Source organism: Zootoca vivipara, chromosome 4 (assembly GCF_963506605.1).
Source record: "Zootoca vivipara chromosome 4, rZooViv1.1, whole genome shotgun sequence".
Classification (NCBI taxonomy): Eukaryota; Metazoa; Chordata; class Lepidosauria; order Squamata; family Lacertidae; genus Zootoca; species Zootoca vivipara.
In genome coordinates, this window is record NC_083279.1 from 40556928 (window position 1) to 40578236 (window position 21309).

Consider the following 21309-nt stretch of genomic DNA (forward strand, 5'->3'; position numbering starts at 1 on the left):
GAGAATGTTTATGAAAATGCTTCTTTCTAAAACTTTTGTTTTAACATATGCCAGTGTATCTCAAATTGTTGATCCATGCTTGCCTTTCCCCCCACAATGACGTTTCCAACCCTACTTTTAAATAATTTTCAGCATTTAGCATAATTTGAATTGCTGTAGTATGGCCTGTTAATGGCTTCCCACAAGGATATATTTTCTTAACATATGCTTTGCAAGGTACATATAAGGTTGATATTTTGTTTAATAACTTAGTAATGTACTAGTTTTCTTAATTTCACATAGCACATCTTGGGATGTCTGTATACCATTTCTGTTAGAAAGGCAAGCCAAATGTTGTCATATATGGAATATTCTGTTAAGAGGGAAAACTATTGTCCCCATATTCTTTTGATTAATAGATCCCTCTCACTCTCTAGCGGATAGAGACAGACCCTCTGAATACCCTCTAGATCATGTGATCAAATGCTTCTATGCTAAAGACAGCTGGTGTCTTATTTTATTTATGACTACATTAATTTGGTAACCATGTTTTGTTTATCTGTTTATTTTTAATTAAAATCTTGTGGCTCCTGGGGGCAAAGTTGTATGGCTCCTGGGGGGTATTATTTAACATCAGGATGACACTTCGCACCTGGATTTACACATGATCCAGACCCCCAAGGGAAAGGCAACCCTGCTCACCCAGACAGCTCACAGAGCAGTAGGTTGTGCAGAGCTCCTGATAGCTCAGAATTCCAAGCTTTGATCTTTTCGCAGGCTAAGGCATTTAGCAAGCACCGGACCACAGCTGGTGTGGCTGACCTGCCTGTTTGTCAGAGTTGGGACAATCCTGTTAGACAAGCAGCAAGGCAAGGGAAAGAGCTGCAGGGAGACTTTCTAGACGGCTGCAGCAAACCTTTGCATGCAAAAGGTTCCAGGTTCAATTCCTGGTGTCTCTGTGTAGGGCTAAGGCAGCAACTTGGAGATGTTGCCATGCCAGTCCATGGAGACAGGACTGAGCTGGGTGGGCCCATGTTCTGACTTCCACATAAAGCAGCTTTCTGAGTTTCTAATGCTGGTTAGTAGGGACAGGTGCAACAGTGCCAAGTGCAAGGAGAACTCCAGCGTCATCCCAACTCCTTCCCCTCCTGCTCCTTATAGGACTGGCAAGGGTGAATGCTATGGGACTGCCGTCCTCCCAAGTACCCAGAAGCTCTGGGTTGCTGAAAATGCCAGCTCTTAGTTAGGAAGAGACTGAGACCAGCATCCTCTAGATGCACTCGAGGCAAAAACCCACAGGGAAATGTTTTCTCATTAAACCCAGTTTTGTGTCAAACAACGGGGGTTAACTCTTATCAATCCCATAAGTCTTACCAAACCTCATTGAAGATCCCAGTTCATGTGGTGGGTGCTTGTCCTTGTTGTTCTTAACAGGTGGGAAGGGGGCTGTGCCTTTGGGGGAAGATGGTAGATCCTAGGCACACTCCTATGGGCAAAGCCAAGCCCAAGCATAAGCAAGGGCTGTAGGTTCTAAACTTGAAGCTCCTCTTCAAACAGCCTTTCTTCTCCCTGGTCCTCATCCTCTGCTGCTGCCATTTGCTCCACACCGGAAGCACCATGGGTGCAATCACACAAAACCATGATTTTAATACCATCTTTGGGAGCATTGGCAAAGGTGGTTTCCAAAACCACCACTTTGGGGATTGCTTCTGTGGGTTGGACTCGGGGCTTTTAAACAACTAATTTCTTGACTCTGCCAACCGGGAATATATTTTCTTTCTATTTTGGGCAGATATTTTCTCCACACTGTTAGCAAATGTGTACTTTACAACCTATTTCAGAACCCTATCCCCTATGCTTCCCAAGGAGGCCGCAACAGTTTTATTTCAAGGGCCTTCTAAGCCTAAGGTTACCTTTCCTGGATTTTAAAAAAGATATGGAAGGCAGGGTCGGTAAATCCATCTTTCTGTAAGATCATTTACTTAACAAATATGGTTTAATCTCTGCTGATGGAACACTGTGTAGCTACTGAAGGTGCCAGTGGTAGATGCCCCGAAAGCCACATTTATTTCTACTGCAGTCATTCCTGCAGAAAACCATTTTATAGCTCAGTTATATTCAATGTGAGACCTTTAATGTATACAGTATAAGGTTGGGGGAGAAGATAGAGCAGGGGGAGGGAACGAGTTTCCAATGTAGTAGCGGCACCACCAGTGTGCCTCCCCATACTACCTATGTTGTCTGCGAAAGTTCTCGGCAAACATCCCCTCAAAATTCCACAATGCACAAGAGATCATTTGCTCTTCCTGTTCAGTTCCTGCTTGCACACATTTCATCGGACGCCAGTCTTGGACACCCAGCCCTCCCTTCCCTTCCGAACAGAGGAGCGGTGCAGTGAGCTGCCCTTTGTGAGAGAACGTGGTGGCGGCTGGTGTGGGTGCCTTTTTTTGCATGGACAGCTGATGGGGAGGGCATACCCACATTATTTTGTGGTCTTGCCTCTTGAGGCCCTTTTCAATGTGGCAGCCATTTTTTGTTTTGTTTCACACAGTAGACCTTTGGTGACTGGCGCTCATAGCACTTTCTCAAAACTCCATCCCTTGGTTAGTAGTATGGAATTCATTCCCCCCCCCCAACTGCTGCACACTGTGACAACATTTTCATTGTCACTGTTAATAGCCTTACTGGCAGATACTCTTGAAGTGGTGGAACATGGGACTATTAGCAGTGTGTGTGTGTGTGTGTGTGAGAGAGAGAGAGAGAGAGATGTTATTGTTTTAACGATTCTGTAGTAAATAGGACTAAGAGTACTTTAAGCTCTGTACAGCCTGAGGTTTGCTATCACTATGAAATTGTGGCAAATGGCACTCACATATATAGTGCTACCTCAGTTTCCAAAGTATTTTTCTCTGTAGTAAAGAAAGTGATTTTATTCATATATATATATATTGCTTCATTTATTTTCAGATAAAAAGTGAAGTGAACAAGCTGTACAAGTTGTTGGAGATTGATATTGATGGAGTCTTTAAGTCTCTTTTATTGCTGAAAAAGAAAAAATACGCTGCTTTGGTCGTGGAGCCAACAGGGGATGGAAAATACGTTACCAAGCAAGAGCTTAAAGGACTGGACATTGTGCGAAGAGATTGGTGTGATCTTGCAAAAGAGACCGGAAAGTAAGTTACTTTCTTAGATCACTCACCATGGCTGCTGTGTAGATCCACTAACTGTTTACCCAAAGCAAGTGACAACACTCTGTATCATAATTCTGTCCCAAAGGCTACGATCTTAAGCACGCTTATTTAGAAGCAAGGTTTAAATGCTTGACCTCATAGTAAAATGAGAAGCAGCATGATGGAGTGGTTAATGTCAAGTGAAATGGGAAAGGACATAGGTACAATGTCCTGATTTCCTTTGAGAAAATGCAGAATATAATCTAGCAAAATATGAATAGATAATGTGTGTTTGCCATCTTTCCTGGTCTAAGTTTTGTTCCTGCCTTTTCCTGTTAGGCAGAAAAGACTCTGGGAAAAGTGATGTGTTTGTGTCTGTGTGTTTGCAAATATGTGGTGTGTGTGTGTGCGCGCGCACGCATGCACACACCTCCCCCCCCCATCTTAGATTTTGCTGTTATCTACAATTCACAGCTGCTTTTAAATAGAAAAATGTTGGTTTGCATCCAGTGGTGGTGCTTGGTGGATGGTAAGGCTTCCTTTGGCAGGATAGGGAGGAAAGCAATTTCCAGCGATTCCCAGATCTCCGTGTAGCCTCTGCACCTCTCCTCCTCCTCCTCCTCAAAATCTGCTATGGAGGGTTGTGTTTATCAGGGGCAGAGGTTACTGAAATAGGCTTTCTTCCCCGTTCCTCTGATGGAAGCCTTGCCATCAGCCGAGCAACATAATTGGATATAACACACTGTTAATGAAATAAAGGTTTTAGAGGGGCCAGGAGGGAGTCACACTTTATCAAATTCACCCTTTTCTAAGGAGGAAAGCAATAGTGTTTTGCTGTCTTAGCACCTCCAAATTGGGACTGTTATTTAATTCAGAAATCCCCTAAATTTTGAGTTCACACTACTCATAGCACAGGCATCCCCAAACTGCGGCCCTCCAGATGTTTTGACCTACAACTCCCATGATCCCTAGCTAACAGGACCAGTGGTCGGGGAAGATGGTAATTGTAGTCCAAAACATCTGGAGGGCCGCAGTTTGGGGATGCCTGTCATAGCACCTTTAATTAAAATTGCCTTACTAAAAGTAGCAGGTAGCTTTCTTACACAGGTCATCCTGACGTTTGGGTACAAGAGGAAAAGCTCAGTGGTAGGGAATTAAGGAGGGACTGTTAGTTCTGCCCCCATCCAGGTAATGTTTTCAGCAGTATTCCCTCCATGATAGAAGATAAGGGGAGCCTGCCCCTACCCCCGCTTAGCTCCTTGATAATCTGTGGTGTGGTATAGTGGTTAACCTTTTGAATAACTTGACACTTGCATTTTGGAAAATGCTTAGTAGGAAAATAAATGTTAGCTTAATTATTACTAATGTTTGGATTGGTAGTGTGCAGCCCATGGAACTAGTTTAAAATTGTGGTGGTAGCCTGGTATTCCACCTGAATAAATTGTTTATATCTACACAAAAGTAATTGGAAAATACTCTTCCTGTAATTTCTGAGGAACATAGTGTGCTGCAGGTGCATACTGTGTATTTCTCAAAAACGTGTTTTCTCACATGCCTAAACTTTCCTTACAGCTATATAATTGGTCAGATTCTTTCTGACCAACCCCGAGATGCAATTGTAGAAAACATTCAGAGGAGGTTAATCCAAATTGGAGAAAATGTGGCAAATGGCAGCGTTCCAGTAAAACAATTTGAAATCAACAAGGTAAATAGTTGTTGTTGTTTTTTACTGTTATGCCTGAATTTGTTTGAATGTGTTCCGTTCTCTCCTGGTGTCCATTTTTGTGTGTGCATGGTAGCTGATTTTTTAGCAATTGCAGAGAGTATTTCTTAAAACATTTTAAAATTCTTACAGGAACAAAGAAAGTAAAAAGAAAATCTAAGTTTTAATCAGAGAGGAAGGCAAGATTTGTCTAGAGTATGCAGAACTTGTACTTAAATCTTTCCCTCAGATCTTTTTGCTCCCCTCCAAACTGAACTAAGGCTTACAGTAGGGAATGCCACCCTTTCTCAGCATGTGGCTTTTCATAAACCCATATTTCAAGCATAAGTAGTTTAAATAAGAGTTAGGGAACCTGTAGCCCTCCAGCTGACATAATCTCTGACCGCTGGTCATGGTGGCTTGGGCTGATGGGATTTGGAGTCCTAACAGCATTTGGAAGACGACAGGTTTCCCACCCTTTATTTTGGTCAATATATTTCTGAGCAGGTCAAGCATTTTTCTCAACCCCTGTAGGTAGGGGCATGTTTGAACAGAAAGAGGAACAGGTATGTATAAAGTTGGTTAAACATTACAAACAAGATCTGAAAGCAGTACTCTCCTTTGTTGTAAGTCCCCAACATTTGTTATTTGGTCTGACCATGGAGATTCTGTTTTGCTGTAATGACTGATGGAGAGCTCTTGATAGACCGTTCATGAATCTGTGCCATCCATTTTAAAAGCACCCTCTTTGACTTGGCCATTCCCTTTCTATCCTGTAGTATATATTTTAACTTGACTTTAATTCCTCTCCTTCCAAGTTTCCCGAAGGAATCCGACTTTACCCATTCTCCCTATCAATTTATTTTTTATCAATGACATCATTTATCTCTTCTGAGTGAGGGAGCCATTATTTGAGCCAAGATAGAAGGGATGGATCTGCTCCTTAGCTTCTTGACATCATTCTGAATCTCTGTCTGCATTGCTATCCTTCATGAGGTTTGTTGCCCAAGATGGCAACTGGGAAGGAAATGCCCAGGTAAAAATAAATAATCTCATTTTACAAGCCAGTTTATGGAAAGCCATAGATACAGAACCTAATATTTATGCTATTTCAAATGCTGATGAATTTTGCAGTAGTTTCACCAGCAATTTCCCCCCTCTGTATCCCTTTTCTTTGATATGTATATATAGGCATTGACAAAGGATCCCCAGGACTACCCAGACAAAAAAAGTCTGCCTCATGTCCATGTTGCCCTGTGGGTAAATTCTCAAGAGGGTAGAAAGCTGAAAGCTGGAGATACCGTGTCATATATTATCTGCCAGGTAAAAATGTTCAGATTCATTTTGATTTAATAAAAAGCTTATCGGTGCGGTAAATACTGTTAGCGATACCTTGTGTGCCCAATATGAACTTAGAAAGGTATACGTAACTAAAGAAAACCAATAAACATTTCTTTTTTGTTTCTTCTTTGTATAGGATGGATCAAATCTGAGTGCTAGCCAGAGAGCATATGCCCCAGAACAACTGAAAAAACAATCAAATCTTGCTATTGACACTCAGTACTATCTGTCGCAACAGATCCATCCAGTAGTGGCTCGTATTTGTGAACCCATAGATGGAATTGATTCTGTCCTTATTGCAGGATGGCTAGGTTAGTATTGCAGTTCAGTAATTACTTTGCGATTAAAGGTAAAGAGACTCCTAACCGTTAAGTTCAGTTGCGGACGACTCTGTGGTTGTGGCGCTCACCTCGCTCTATAGGCCGAGGGGGCCGGCATTTGTCCACAGACAGCTTCCAGGTCATGTGGCCAGCATGACCAAGCCGCTTCTGGCGAAACCAGAGCAGCGCACGGAAATGCCGTTTTCCTTCCCACCGGAGCGGTACCTATTTATCTACTTGCACTTGGACGTGCTTTCGAACTGCTAGGTGGGCAGGAGCAGGGACCAAGCAATGGGAGCTCACCCCGTTGCGGGGATTCGAACCGCCGACCTTCTGATTGGCAAACCCTAGGCTCTGTGGTTTAGACCACAGCACCACCCGTTTACCACTTATTAGTAATTAGTGTATGGCAGAGCAATCCAACCTGTGTACGATGCGCTGTAGGGGCTATATTGAGCTGAGGTGCCCCTCAGCTCTGCCAACTGAGCTGGCTAGCCACTGGCAACCCCCCACCTCTTCTTGTGGTATCCCAACCAGCAGACAGCCCCAAACAGAGTGTTCGCATGGTGGGGCTATCCCAAAACCCACTGGATCCCCAGCTGGTCTCATTGCCGATGGACTATGGCATTGGACCAGTCCTGACCCAATTTCTGTGCCAACTTAGAATCAAGCCCTGTTGTCCACAGCTACCACCACCTTCAGTAGAGTTACTACTATTTGAATCAATGTTTTCATATGCTTTAACCTTATCTTACTCTCCAACTGCTAGTGATAGTGTTGGTCCAATGCATGGCTGTTTGTATGCTTACTGTACTTAATTTGTCTTTCACCAAATAATGCTCGAGGCAGTGAAAAGTAAATTACAAAATAAAATACAAAACAATAGTACATTGTTTTTGTCTTGATCCAAGTGCAGCTTTGTACTTCCCATAGGCAGTGGTAGCAAGGCCTGTTGGTATTACTTATTCTCAAGGTAAGCTCTGTTCAGAAAATTTTAGGGTGTTAATTTTTCATTATTCCGACCCACCCGCACACATCCTCAGGAAAGGCAGTGCATAAATTAAAGGGGGAAATGATTAATAGCAATTATAAATAATAATGTTAGAAAATTCTTCGGACCAAGATTAGGATTCAGCATTTCAAGAATACGTAGGCACAGTTTGCACATCATTGTAAATCGTAATTAATGATTTACTGTAAGCTCACTGATCTTGCCTGCTTTGCTCTTCCCCACCCGTGAGCAGAGAAAACACAAACGATCCCTGGCATAGCCTTAACATGTTTTGTTTCATTGTTTTGTATGGCTCAGTACGACTGTAATCCACGGCCTAACTTTATTGACCTTCCATTTTTAGCCAAGTAAATATAATCTACAGTGTAATCCTATGATGTCTACTCAGAAGTAAGCCCCATTTAATATAGTGGGGCGAAACTATTGTTAGTGAAAAATGCTTGCAGAGTTAAATCTTTGTGGTCTAACTGTTAACCAAACAGGGCTATAAAGTACTATACAACTGTTTTTCAAAAAGAGATTCAGGTAGGAAGCCTCTAGGTGGCAGCACTAGACACTATTTCCCTTTTATTTTTCAAAAGCTTTAATGAGTTATGCTGCAGGGTGATTAACTTTTAAACTTGCATAGCTCTCATGTAAGACTGGGGAAGAGTGTTTTTTTGTATTAGCTTGTTTATTAAAATAACTAATTTTGAAATAATCACCCTGCAAATGGAAACTTTACTCTTTACAAAATATTTCCTTTAAACATAAAAATTACATTTAACCTGAGTATTATTATTACTTATTAACTGAAATTTAATTTTTTACACTTTTCCCCAAGGCATGATCATATGAAAGCTTGTTAGACTATTCCTGCTGTTAATAGAACGTAATGGCTTTTAAAGTAAAAGATGAGTTTGAGATCTAAGATTCTTCTACCTCGCTACTTAATTTGGGGAATCCTAAGTGAATTAAAAGCCTGTATATGAAAAAAATAATTCATAATTAATTTTGACAGGTTAAGCAAGAGAGATCCATTCAAACAAGTCTTGGGGTTTCTCTTTCCTTTTTTTTTTAAGGACTCTGATGGTAAGATGTATTGCTTCCATGAAATTTACTCATCGTTAGTTTTGTTTTATTTTTATTTCTGTAACTTAATGCTGAAAGTGGATTACTTGAACCAAAGTAATTGTCTGTGGAACAAAATACAATATTATTAATCTAGGTATTTACTTCGGTGTCCTTAAAATTATACCTCTTTATTTGCTTGGTTTGCTGTGGGCTTGAATCAGGACCACAGTTGGTTATGTTGTTTCCAGACAAAATAATTATTAATGCTAAAATGAAGGTTGGTGCAAATTCCTATTGCTGAGCTCCAATGACATCAGTAGAGCTCTGATTCACACAAACTGTATCTCAACTTCTCATAAACGAAGACAGATGGCATTGTTTTTATATCTCCAATTCCAATATATATATTTTCTGATATTATTCAGTAAGGTTATCCATGCTACAGCATGAAGGGGGGAATTCTATTCAATATTACTACTTAAATATATTTTAAGAGTTCCCAATTTCTAATAAATTCTAACATGATGCAAAATATTACGATAGAAAATGGTATTCAGTAAGTTTTCCTTTAGTACCTCTACGTTACAAATAAACTCTTTTTGTAAGCTTGCTCTCTTAGGGAGATAATCAGAATTTATTTTCAATTGCTGAAAATGCTGTTTGTCAGGCATCCCAGTTATAAAATATTTTTATGATAATGACTTTCTAAAACATTAAGTAGCTGAAATGGGCATCCGTTTCAGACTTCAATCCATCAACCAGAATAGTATCAGAAGTGATAGTGGTACCTTTGGACTGCTCTAACGAAGGTAGTATGTGGCTTGAGGTCATAGTGAATGTATGAAGTAGTAGTAGTAGTAGTAGAGCACTGAACACTCCTTTTTTAAGGAGCAGGTTGTTGAAATATTGTTTCACCAATCTTACATTTTTAAAATTCAAACTAGAATTAATTTTGTCGAAACTCTTTAATCCCTATCCAAATTAAGCTAAAATAAATTCCCTGTCGGTCAAGAGAGTGCCCTGTGTCAGTGTTAATATTCCTTATGCTGCAAAAGGCATTCCTTTTAATTCTTCATTAGTAATGATAAATTCAACTCTCTTCCTATTACAAATGGAAGTTTTAAATAAAATAAGTAAGCAAGCTGTCATGACGTGAGCATTCTTGCAATACTTTTTTTTTTGGTCGCTCCTGAAGGTGACGTACCTATTGCTTAACAACTATAATGACACTCAACCAAATTCTTATTCTGTATCCTTGTCTGTTAAATTAGTTACCTTTATCTTTGATCCTGACTGGCTGTTTAAAATACATCTCTAAATACAAAACACATTAGTACAATAATAAATTGTTGTTCATATTTCCCAAACTTTCTGTGTTCTGGTAAGCAAAAGTGCTTTTTTGTCTTCAGTTCTCACTTTTTAAATACTGCTGCTGAATTTTAACAACTGCATTAGATTGAAACCTACATGCTGTTAACCACTGAGCCAAAATGAAATCGACCACTGCATTGAAGTCTTGAGTTGGCAGTTGTGTACAGTCTTGAAGGAGTGGGTAATAGCAGTACAACCGGGTTTCTTTTAATGGAGTTTTTATATTCTCCCTTTCATTTTAATGATGCCATTCTGGTTTAAAGACTTTCCTAATAAAGATGCACAATTTTATTCAAATATTCTCTGTGTAACTTAAGAAAATAGCAATAAAGCTGTTCTCTAGGAGTAGCATCTTCGTAAACAAAATGTTCTATTGCATACTCCCCATGGTAGATAATGCATTGTGCTTGTTTTATTTATAAAGCAATTTTGGGTGAAAAGATAAGTAATTTCTTCATGTTACTCAGCTCTTCATCTTAAGTTTAAAATGGGAAAACGTATTCTTTTCTCTTTTTTTAAAGCACCTTTTCCTTAGGATTCAGTCTTCCTTTGGATTTTACAGTTTGTAATTCCTATTTGAAGCTGTATCAACTTAGATGAATTGCTTTCTTCGGACTTTGAATTTATATTTCTTATTACCAGGTCTGGATCCCTCACAGTTCAGAGTCTCTCACCATTATCATAAAGATGAGGAGAATGATGTTTTGTTTGGAGGGCCAGTTCAGCTCACTGATGAAGAGAAATATAAAGACTGTGAAAGATTCAAGTTTGCTTGCCCAAAATGTGGGACAGAGAACATTTATGACAATGTCTTTGATGGTTCGGTTAGTATTCTGATATTTATATTTTGAGAACAAATTCTCTGTATAGGAGATTGTAAAAGAAGGAAATGAGCCAATTATTTTTCTAAGTTTCCATAAGGGGCAATTGTATGTTAATGTCAGATCCAGTTTTCCATACTATTCTCATGTGCTTTTTCAAAGTGTTACACATATGTAGCATCTTAGAACTGCTTACTTAATAAGGCCTATTCAGTGTCATTTGGTTACCCTAAATCAAGCTAATTGGAAGAGAACATTTTTTTTTTGAAGTTTCTGTTTTGTATTTTTACATCCCTCTTCCCTTTTATATAGAAGTTTCTTCTGTGTTATCTTTCCTGCTGTCTTCGTGCATCAGACATAAAAAGTCATCGGGTACATTCCTGTCAAGGAGTGCTGCCAAAAAATCTATCTGTGACCTTGGATCAGAACTTGAATCAGAGCCAACTATTTAACTCTATTGCAATGTTATGCATGTACTAGTTATTGGCAAATTAGCAGGCTGTGGAGAAGTGAAAACCTTGAGAGTTAAAGCAAATAAATTCTGTATCTAAATTAAAAGTAATTATTTTAAGTTAATTTGGACAAACAGCAGATGTTCTGTGTTCCTTGAATCAAAACAAAGCAGTTCTTGGAAGCAAGCGAGAGGAAAAGGCAGGCACAGATCAGTAATACTTGGTAAATCCTTGACTTTGTTTCATTACAGCTGTAAATAAGATAGTTAATTGCATGGGGGCTTGACAACTTACAGATGGGCTAAGTGTAAGAAGAGCGGATGTCAAGCTCTGCAATCTCTTCCACCTGGAATTGCTTAATGTTGTTAGTGCGGGAGTGGTTGCTTGGATCACAGAAGTACAGATTTTTAAGCAGTAATAGAAAGGGGGGTGGAGGTATGAAACTTGACTGCTCTTCAGTGCATTTCTCTATAATGAGAAATTTATTAGTTTGCTTTTATCTGTGAGACAGACTGAAAATTCTGTTCGGCTAAAAAAGGTTGTAAATCTTCCAGTGAGACATTAATTCTGCTGCGGCATGTAAGATCCTGACCGTGCAGTCAGAACCACAACAAGAATACTAGGACAAGAATACCACTTTGCCTTAGAATGTCTGTCTTTGAACTCTACACTTGCACAGGACCTTTTGCAAAGCTGTTGTTCATACTGATTTTTGGTCTTTTAAATCTGTAGGGCCTGATGATCGAAGCCAGCTTGCGACAGTGTAGCCAAAAAGACTGTCGTGAATCTCCTCTAATGTACATAATGCAAATTAACAACAAGCTAAACCTGGATATAAGAAGCCATATTAAAAAGTACTACAGTGTGAGTAACTGTGTTCTTTAAGTTTATATTTGGTCCCTCATATGAGCAACACCCCTTCCTGTCCTGATCCTGGCCCAGTTCAGACACCAACTTCTTGATCCTATAAAACCATGGTTTACTGAACCAGGAATTACCTGTGTGCTGACATACTCTCACCTCTTCCTTCTTCTCATGTTTCTTACTTGAGTTGAAGATATTTTGGTTTCTTAAACCGGTTTCTCATATCTGAACCAGGTAATTGCTTAAGCAACTTCCTTTGGATACGGTTGTATATACCAATTTTTTTAGATCCAAACATTTGCAAATCATATGAGAGAATTTGCTTGGCCTTGTTATCGGACTGTGTTTGTACTAATTCAGAAGGGTTGGGGAAAGGAATCCTTTAACTTCAGTGTTTGCACTGTGTAGGCATTCTAATGTGTATTTCTGTGAGAGCTGTAAATTCAGATTGCTTCTTTTGAATTCGGATTGCTTCTTTTGAAGGTAAGTATTTCACATTTAAGCAACTCAAAATCATATAATTAGGAATAGGGTTTTCTGAGGACTACTCACATGAATGGCTCTAAACTGATTTCACAGGCCTTTGTTCTTTCCGTGATTAGTACTAAAGTTTAATCATGAAAACCAACTATTATTTTAAGCAGCGGAATCTGGTTTGTATTTAATGAACAATATAAATCCAGTGAGAACACCAAATTGTGATAAAGTGTTTTAAATTAGGACATTTCCTAACTTTTAGAAATGTTTGTTCATATTATTTTTAAGAATGAGGCAACAATTTGTATACAGTGGTATCTTGGTTTGCATACGTTTTGGATTACAAACACGTCAAACCTGGAAGTGCGTGTCCTAGTTTGCAACCTTTTTTTGGATTACAACCCATTTTGGGGGGGAATTACGAAGAAATATTTTTTTGGAGGCCCCATTGGCGAAAGCGTGCCTTGGGTTACAACCTGTTTTGGTTTACAAACGGGCCTCCGGAACGGAGGATGGTTGTAAACCAAGGTACCACTGTATTAGATGCTACCCCACGGTGTCAGAGCTCCACACATTTTAATGGCCTTATTATTTGTATGTCAACATGATAATTTGAAAAGATTTTTGCAAATTACTCCACTGAAAGCAAGTTTGGTTCAACACACATTGAGACCTTTGGTTAAATATTGGTTGCACTTTGTTGGATTATCCACACATACACCCTTCTTCCATCTCAGCTCTTATTCCTAGCTGCTGTGTGAAGATTTTGACCTTTCTCTTCTCTCATAGAAGCTTACAAGCATCCTTGTTGACAGTTTCACTAGGGTTCCAGGTAACTTCTGATTTAGTCTCTCTAACACAGATTGAAATGCTGGTAGGGTGAAAGAGGACCAACCAATTACTTTTTGCTGATGGAAAACTCCTGGGTGCAAATAGTGGCTATCTATACCAACTCCGTATCTTTTTGGAGCAGCAGTATGAAAATGGAGAGAGAGGGTGACTACTGCAGAGGAACTGGGCATTAGAGACAGCTTCACATTTCAGCTGCCTCCCCATGTTCTATCTCTGGAAAAGAAGAAGCATGGAAATGTGGAGTGCAGAAATACTATTACCAGCAGCACTCTTTAAAAATGTGTATTCCTGAGTTACAACTCTTGCAAATATTGTGCAACTGCACAGTAGCTCCAGCAGTAGGTTTGGGACTTGGCTTGCTGAATTTCTTATTACTGGTTTCATTCATATGTTTGTTAGGAAACATTTTTTTCTTTTTTTGGTAAAAGATACTGGAGTGGTTGAAACTAATGGTGAGAACAAAGTTCCATTGAAAAATATTTGTTAGAATCTTGATATATTTTAGATATTGTTTCAGTGTGTGTTGACACAGCTGCACAATACATTAATAATTTTGCTCAGGCTTATATGATATTTTATGTTCTTACCCACTTTGCATTATTTCCCCAACTTTGAGACAAGTATTTGTGTACCTGTGAATGTAACATTTTAATAAAATGAATGCACAAAAGCCCAGATCATATAGTTAGCCCTATATTGTTTGTAATGTTCAGGCATCCATACGTTGGGTTCTGTTTTGTTTTTACATGCATGTCATATTCAAATGCCATGCCCACATGTAAGCAGCTGGTATAGCTTATGTGCTTAGGTGGGGTAGGAAGGCACAGTCTCTCTCCTCTACCACATATAGCAGCAAGGTTGAGGGGAGTTATCTGTATTGGACCTTTGTAAAAGTTGTGCATATATTTGAAGTGCTTTGATTCTTTGAAACTGCTTGGTGATAGTTCTTTACTTCTTCATAGTGTTCATAGTATCAGTACCACGTAGGGGTTCTGTGGAGACCAAAGTTTGGCACCTCCTAGAGCTAGGTGATTAAAACACTCTGTTCCTGTATCTCAGGTTGCACACTCAAAGGAGTGTGACATCTCCACCTCACCTCACCCCAGCTGTCCTGTTTAGTTCCTCCTTGACTGTATGATTATTTGATTTGATTTAGTTGGACAATGCAGTTCATATTGTTCACTCATACTTGCTATTTTGAAGTACTTACTAAAAGCCAAGGCATTAGGGCAGGGGTTGTCAACCTGGTCCCTATTGCCCACTAGTGGGCGTTTCAGGATCCTAGGTGGGCGGTAGGGGGTTCTACGGCACAAGCTGAATCCTCCTTCCATCGAGCACTGGTGGGCAGTAAGGAAATTTTACCATCAAGAAAGATGCATTAGTGGGTGGTAGGTATAAAAAAGTTGAGCCATACCATGGTGTTGATTGAAAACTGCAAGATTGTATTTGCTTGGAAAATTATCTGTGATCTAGTAACATTTTCATTGTTTTAGCAAACATATTCTACTTAAACAATAGCAAGTCTTACTATTCTCCCCCCCCCTTTTTTTTTTACTATTTGGCTTCTCCAGTAATAAATTCCTTAAATATCCCCCCCACCATTCCAAATAATTTTAACTTTTCATTTTTTAATCTGTACACATATTAAGCTTTTTTTTTAAAAAAGGGATGACATCCTAAGATTTTATTCTTTCTTTTGGTTGCATTATTCTTTTGAAAGATTGATCTAGGTTTTAAACAATTTCTGCAGAAGAACAAATAGAAAAAAGAAAGAAATACTAGCTAATCTAAATTGGGGAACGAAGAAGGCTTTTTTAAGCATGAAAATTTCATCATCTTGTCAGCTGGCAGAATGCCTGCTGTGTGGATTCACAAAGGCTAAGAATTACACTTTCATGAAATTTTCCTCACTAACTGCCCTGGTTAATTTGAAAGATAACCCACTGTTCTAATTCATCCCTCAATTGGGTGGTGCAGGTTTTATCTTTGATCTGACAAAGCATTTGTGTTAATCGTTTTGGCCCTCTACTAGACACTCTTGGGATTGTGCTTTTACAATAAATGTGTCTGTGATAGCTCTTTAGTCTATTATACTTACAATAGATCCATAGAACTGGTAATTAATTCTGTACTGCTTTGGAAATGGGAAGAATAGGTGTAGCTCTGTCAAGTGCTACTGGAAGTTTGTTTAGCTGGTTCATTTTTGAAGTGTTACCCTGAGCTTTCAATGAAATATGTATGGTTTTAGAGGAGTTTGTTATGAAGTGCGTGGCTGTAAGTGGGTGATCTGTATCCGGCATGTACACTTTATAGCTTCTATAACTGAATCTCATGACAGAGTGGCATATGGTCCCCATTTAAAAATGGATATGTTATTTAGGCATTAATTTCTTTTAAAAAATTAAATATAGCCACCAAGTTCAGTCCATAACAGTTGGAAAAGTACAAAGGCTAATGTATAACTTCTCAAATCGCCTTACCGCTCCTTGAGAGATTAATCCTTTAAGAAAAACATCATTTTTGTTAATAAAAAGTATTCAATCTGTAGCATAAAGTACTTGCTCTTGAGATTGACTACAAATACCCACCTTGTTTTGTAGTGTTTGTGTGCATTGTCACACAGCTATGCTGTTTTTACCAGACAATGTATTCACCCCATCTCAAGAACCTTTGTGTCGGCTTTGGTGATGATATATAGAGATATGTTTGAATCCATACAGAACAGACAGACAAACGCCTTTCCAAAACATACACTAGATAGAATTGATAAAGGGAGCCAGTGTGACAGAGTGTTCGACTAGACCTGGGATACCAAGATTCAGATCCCCTCTCAGTCATGAAGCTGAATGGGTGATCTCAGGTCCTTTTGAAGTCTAGTTTTGTGTGGGTTGCTGGTCAGGTACTTGTAACCTCAAATGTAAGCTTCAGCATGATTTCTTCAGATGCATAGAGACTCCCATGTGTTTGTTCCAGTAAACAGACAGGTCTGGGACTTCGGTTCACCCCCCCCCCCTCTGTCACTGTCAGGCATCCAGCTCCAAGGTAGTGGTGACATTGGAACTAACCACAGGTTAGGATCCTATATCAGTACTGCTGAAAGAATGCATCTGTTTAGCTCATGCCCCTTAACAGCTATGGTTTTCTGGCATTTGGGAGTTTGAGTGAACATGGAAAGCCCTTAATACAGCCCATTAAATTGAAATGAGGTTGAGTTTTTTGGGTTGATTGACTATAATGCAATGTTTCTAAATAAAAGTTCGTATTTCTATCAGTTGTAACGTAGGGTGACCTGTCGCTGAATAGTGATTGTCAGCAACAAAATGGGAGGTCAGAAAATAGCTACGAAAGAAAGTGGGGAAAGGGAACATAAAGAAGCTTTTCTTAAGGTGATATAGGAAATTCATATGAGCTTTGAGTGTACTACTATATTTTGAAGCGGAATGTGGAAGTGAATGCAATAGTATCATGGGTTTATATGTTTAGTGTAGCCCACGTTGTACATTGTTAAATAGGGGTGCACCTGGCATAACATGCATCTCTAGGCTCCATGGTGCGGTTGTTCCTGTTGTGATGCAAGGTTACTTGAGTTGCATGCAAAGGATTGTAAAGAACTCGCTGAATTTTCCTCAAAGCCTGATCTCAGATTAATCTTTCAGCTGGCACAGATTGAATTCATTCATCATAAAGTTATATATTTCACATGACTTCTGCTTTCCATAAAAGGAACTGATGACCAATGTCTTCATATTTCCAAAAACTAGACACTGATACACCTTGCTATTTCCCATATTTTGAATGTATTATACTTAAAGATAGCCTCCTTCCATGTTCCAGTTTTTTCTCTTAGATAAGATCTCACAAAGCCTTGATATGACTGCTTCTGCCCACCAATTCAGGTATGTGTTGTGCAGTGTTAACTCTCAGCTTCTAGACTTCATGGTGTATCATTGGGAACTGGTGTAGTGTAGTGCCTAACAGCCACCTGTCATGGATGCTTCAACAGATTCCTGCATGGCAGTGTGTTAAAATTCTATGATCTTTGAGCCGAATCTCATCCAAACACCATCAACTTAATGGGTGACCTTAGGCAATCCTGTCTTCTGCAGTACATGAGTATTTAATACTGTCTTCTCTGTTTTTGTAAAGATTACTAAGGTAACATACGGTATATGAAACATTTTGAACACAATATTCTATAGATAGGTGTGGCAATGCTTTCTGACCCACTCCCTTTACAGTTACTATTTGTGTAGCAGGGTAGAGCTGACTGGGAATAAGTTCTTAGTGCCCTATTTTCGGGGGGGGGGACGACAAACCCAAATCACATTATTTATTTACTACATAAACTCGTGATCAAGGCTGCAATCCTGTCCCCACTTACCTGGGAATAAATCCCATTGGACTAATTAAGACTTGCTTCTGAGTAGTCTTAGGATTGCATTGTAAATCTTTTTCCTGATTTCATAACATTTAAACAATGTTTCATGAAGTCAGTCTGTTATAAATTGCTCTTGCACCTTGTCAAATACTTAATCTTGACCTGTGTGCCATTTGATGATCTAGAGGAGACCCCTTTTCTTGGATAATGTTCCCATAGCTGATATTGAGCCATAGCACGAATTCCAGAAAGGCTTCCATGAGTTAGGCCTTTTCCTTAAAATAGAAACTGTTATCCCTCTGAGTAAACAGCCTGGCTATAAATTTTGGGAAGACATCAATATAATTAACTCCCAGATCTTTCAGTGTATCCTAAGAAGTGTGCATGCACACGAAAGCTCATACTAAAATAAAAAACTTAGTTGGTCTTTAAGGTGCTGCTGGAAGGATTTTTTTTTATTTTGTCCCAGATCTTTTATCACTGAAGTGCCAAGGCTGGCCAAAGCCTCTATCAGGGCTGCATTTTGCTATTATTTCCGTATGCTTGTTTGTTTAGATTTCTACCCTTACCCATGGCAAGTAGCTGAGGTTTCACAATTCAATAAAATGAACATCAAGTTGCTTTAAGAAAGCATGTAACTCTACTAACAGTTTGGGGTGTTGTTGTGAACTCTCTCGTCCTCTCTACCGTCCTCAAACCCTGATCAAGTACTTGCAAATATTTTTTTAAAAAAAATTCATTGTATTACGGTATGTTTACTGTATCTGCTAATAAGTTGGATCTTAACACATTTCTTTTCTGTCTAGAACACTTCTTAGAATTGCTAGCAGGCCCGTCTTAACCACATCCAGCGCCGTGGCACAAAGGTCCCTCCGGTGCCCCCTCCCTTCCCAAAATTTAGCCTGGGACAGATGGCGCCATTGGGGAGGAAGGGAAAGGCAGCGGGGCTCTTCGCGCAGGCGAGGCTGAGGAAAACGCCAACACCACGTCCCCGGGAAGCTCCTCTCTCCGCCGCCGCCGCTTGGTGCCGGTTCGCCTCTGTGCTCCCCACCCTCCATCGCGAAGCAGCAGGGCACCCCCTGAGGGAGCTGGCTGGCTGCTGTGGAAGGCTGGAGAAGCGCTCCGGCCACCAATTGCGGCGCTGACCAGCTGGAGAGGGACGGGTGGGGGAGGGGGGAAGGCTGATCGCTGTGCGCCCGGCTCGCGGGCAGGATGCCGCCCCTGCCGAGCTGTGGCCCCCGGACCTCTTCCCTGGTGCCGTGGTTCCCTGCACCACTAGCCTCTATGGCTAAGACGCCCCTGATTGCTAGTAATCTTTTTGTGAATGAAGATACATGCCATTTAATAACTTGACCCCTATATAATCTTAGAGCAGGCTGTCAACACACAAGTCTTGGGGACCTTGGATGCCCCTTTGGGGTATTTAATATAACCTACAGTACTCCTTCAAAGTGGGTAAACAGTTGATGTGCGCCCAGGCAGAGAAGGGTTGTAACCAAGGCTGTTGCTGCTGTTTTTGCAGTCTAGACATAGGAAGGTAGCAGATTGGAGAAGACCACTTGTCCTTTTAGTGAGCCTTGCAACCATCAAAACCATTGTGTGTCATCTCAGTGGGACATTTGGCACTCATACCTATTTAAATTTGACCCTCCTATAGATTAGTCATAATTTGCCAATGACAACAATGTTATTTGAGAAATAACATGGATTGTGCTATCATTGGTACTAGTTGATTCTTTCTACTTCATGCAAAGATCTACTTTACTCAAAGAGAAAATCCTCCCCACATGTCACATTTCAGCAGACCCTAAGGTCTTGTAGAAGAGAAGCTGACACATAAAAGAATTAATCTTTTCATTTTTGACAAAGTTAGTAGTAAATACAACATTTAAACTTTTCTGGGAAATTACTTTACCATTTGAATTACAGAGTAATGCATTGCTTAGACAAGATGTGCTAGGTGGCTTTTTGTTTCTTCTTTTTAGATAGTCTTTAAAACCAGTCACCATTTTAAAGAACAAAATACTGTTAAAGACACCAGATTGTAAAAGCTTTGCTGCTCCTTCAGAGTGTCTTGGGGCCATCCTCTGATACGTAATTGCTTTTACATCAGTCACAAGAGAGAGACAAGAATGCGTTTTCCTTGAACTTAACAGTTTGGGCAATTTTCTATAATCCAGTAAATACAAATTGTACCCTGATTATCCATCTAGGTCTGTCAAGCAAATTTTAATGGATGAATGAATGAGTCAAATCTGTGCATACAAATATATAAATGTGCAAAATATGGGTCTAATTACAAGGCAGCTGAATTTACAGAAGGTCAGGTAAACAAGGCACCAGTGTAATGATTATTAATTGTTAATAATGCCTTTGGGAAAACATTCACATTTTGTTTTTTAAAGATCTAATAGTTTTTGCCTTATTGGTAATAAGTAACTACCAATAGTAAAAGTAAAATGTATTTATTCTCCCTCCCCGTTTTGTACTGTGCCTTAATATTTTATTGCATCTTCCAAACTAACAAGACGCTATAGTACATTCTTTCTCTCTGGATCATAAGGCACTATGTCCTTTGGGATTGTCTCCTGTAGCAGACAGAATCCATAGGAGAATGGCATCATACAGCAGGAGGAGGTTCCAGTGGGAGTAGAAGGGGACTTATTCTTAAAGGGAGTCCCACATTAGTAACTGAGAAAAGAAATTATTGCTCCCAGTTCCAGTTGACTTCAATAAAGGGGGAATTTCCATTGGGAACCTCACCAGCATCACTGGTTTCCTGGAGTGGTGGGTTTTCTAGGGTGATAGTTCTGTGAGTTAATAATCTTGAGTCAGTGAAGGATGGGTTGTGGAAGATCTAATTGTATATATCTTTTCTAGCAAATTATTCTACGAATTTCATCTAGTTTGGGTCCAGGTCTCAGGCTGCAACGGTGGACAAAATAAAGGACATGTGCCTAAAAGCCTGGAACATTGATCTCAGGTTCATCTTTCTTACAAGTCTTCTGGAACCAGCTGTTTAGGAGTCAACTGGATGAAATTTTGGTGGAAGCAAAGATGGCAGAAAAGGCACAAGTAGCCCAGACCCTCTTTTTGGGGGGGAGGATGTCACTTTTTCCAACCAAAGGACATGAAAAAATTCAGCCCAAGATGGTGACAAGCCAAGCTATCTTCTCACATAAACTCTTCAGCACAAACATCTTTCTTTTTCTCCAAAGGGAGAAAGTACAGTCCCATTCTTCCTATGATGCTTGCTGAGCTTCTTGACATGGTGTTGCTTCTGTGCACCATAGAAGTTTCTTCTTTTTTATACAGTAAAGCCAAGTGCTTATTCTGTCGGTGGCTGTTTCCAGATAGGTTGATAACCTGGAGACCATGAGAACACCCCCTCTTTGTTGTTTAGTAACTATGTACTGTATGCTACTGTCTTCATTTGGAAGGCTCACTGTCATAAGCCAGTAGCTCCAGGGGTGTGGTTTAATGTAGAATGGGGAGAAGCATAAGTTGGTTAGAACTT

General features: G+C 39.8%; 1 protein-coding gene across 1 annotated transcript in view; it reads left to right on the plus strand.

Annotated features, from left to right (window-relative positions):
- The window catches only part of POLA1 (DNA polymerase alpha 1, catalytic subunit), a 191022-nt gene that overhangs the window by 69804 nt on the left and 99909 nt on the right, over nucleotides 1–21309 (plus strand). Inside the window, exons 29-34 of the mRNA XM_035116609.2 lie at nucleotides 2947–3152; nucleotides 4722–4854; nucleotides 6043–6174; nucleotides 6329–6503; nucleotides 10591–10772; nucleotides 11954–12085. Of these exons, the coding sequence (XP_034972500.2) occupies nucleotides 2947–3152; nucleotides 4722–4854; nucleotides 6043–6174; nucleotides 6329–6503; nucleotides 10591–10772; nucleotides 11954–12085 (960 nt within the window). The remainder of the gene's footprint in view (nucleotides 1–2946; nucleotides 3153–4721; nucleotides 4855–6042; nucleotides 6175–6328; nucleotides 6504–10590; nucleotides 10773–11953; nucleotides 12086–21309) is intronic.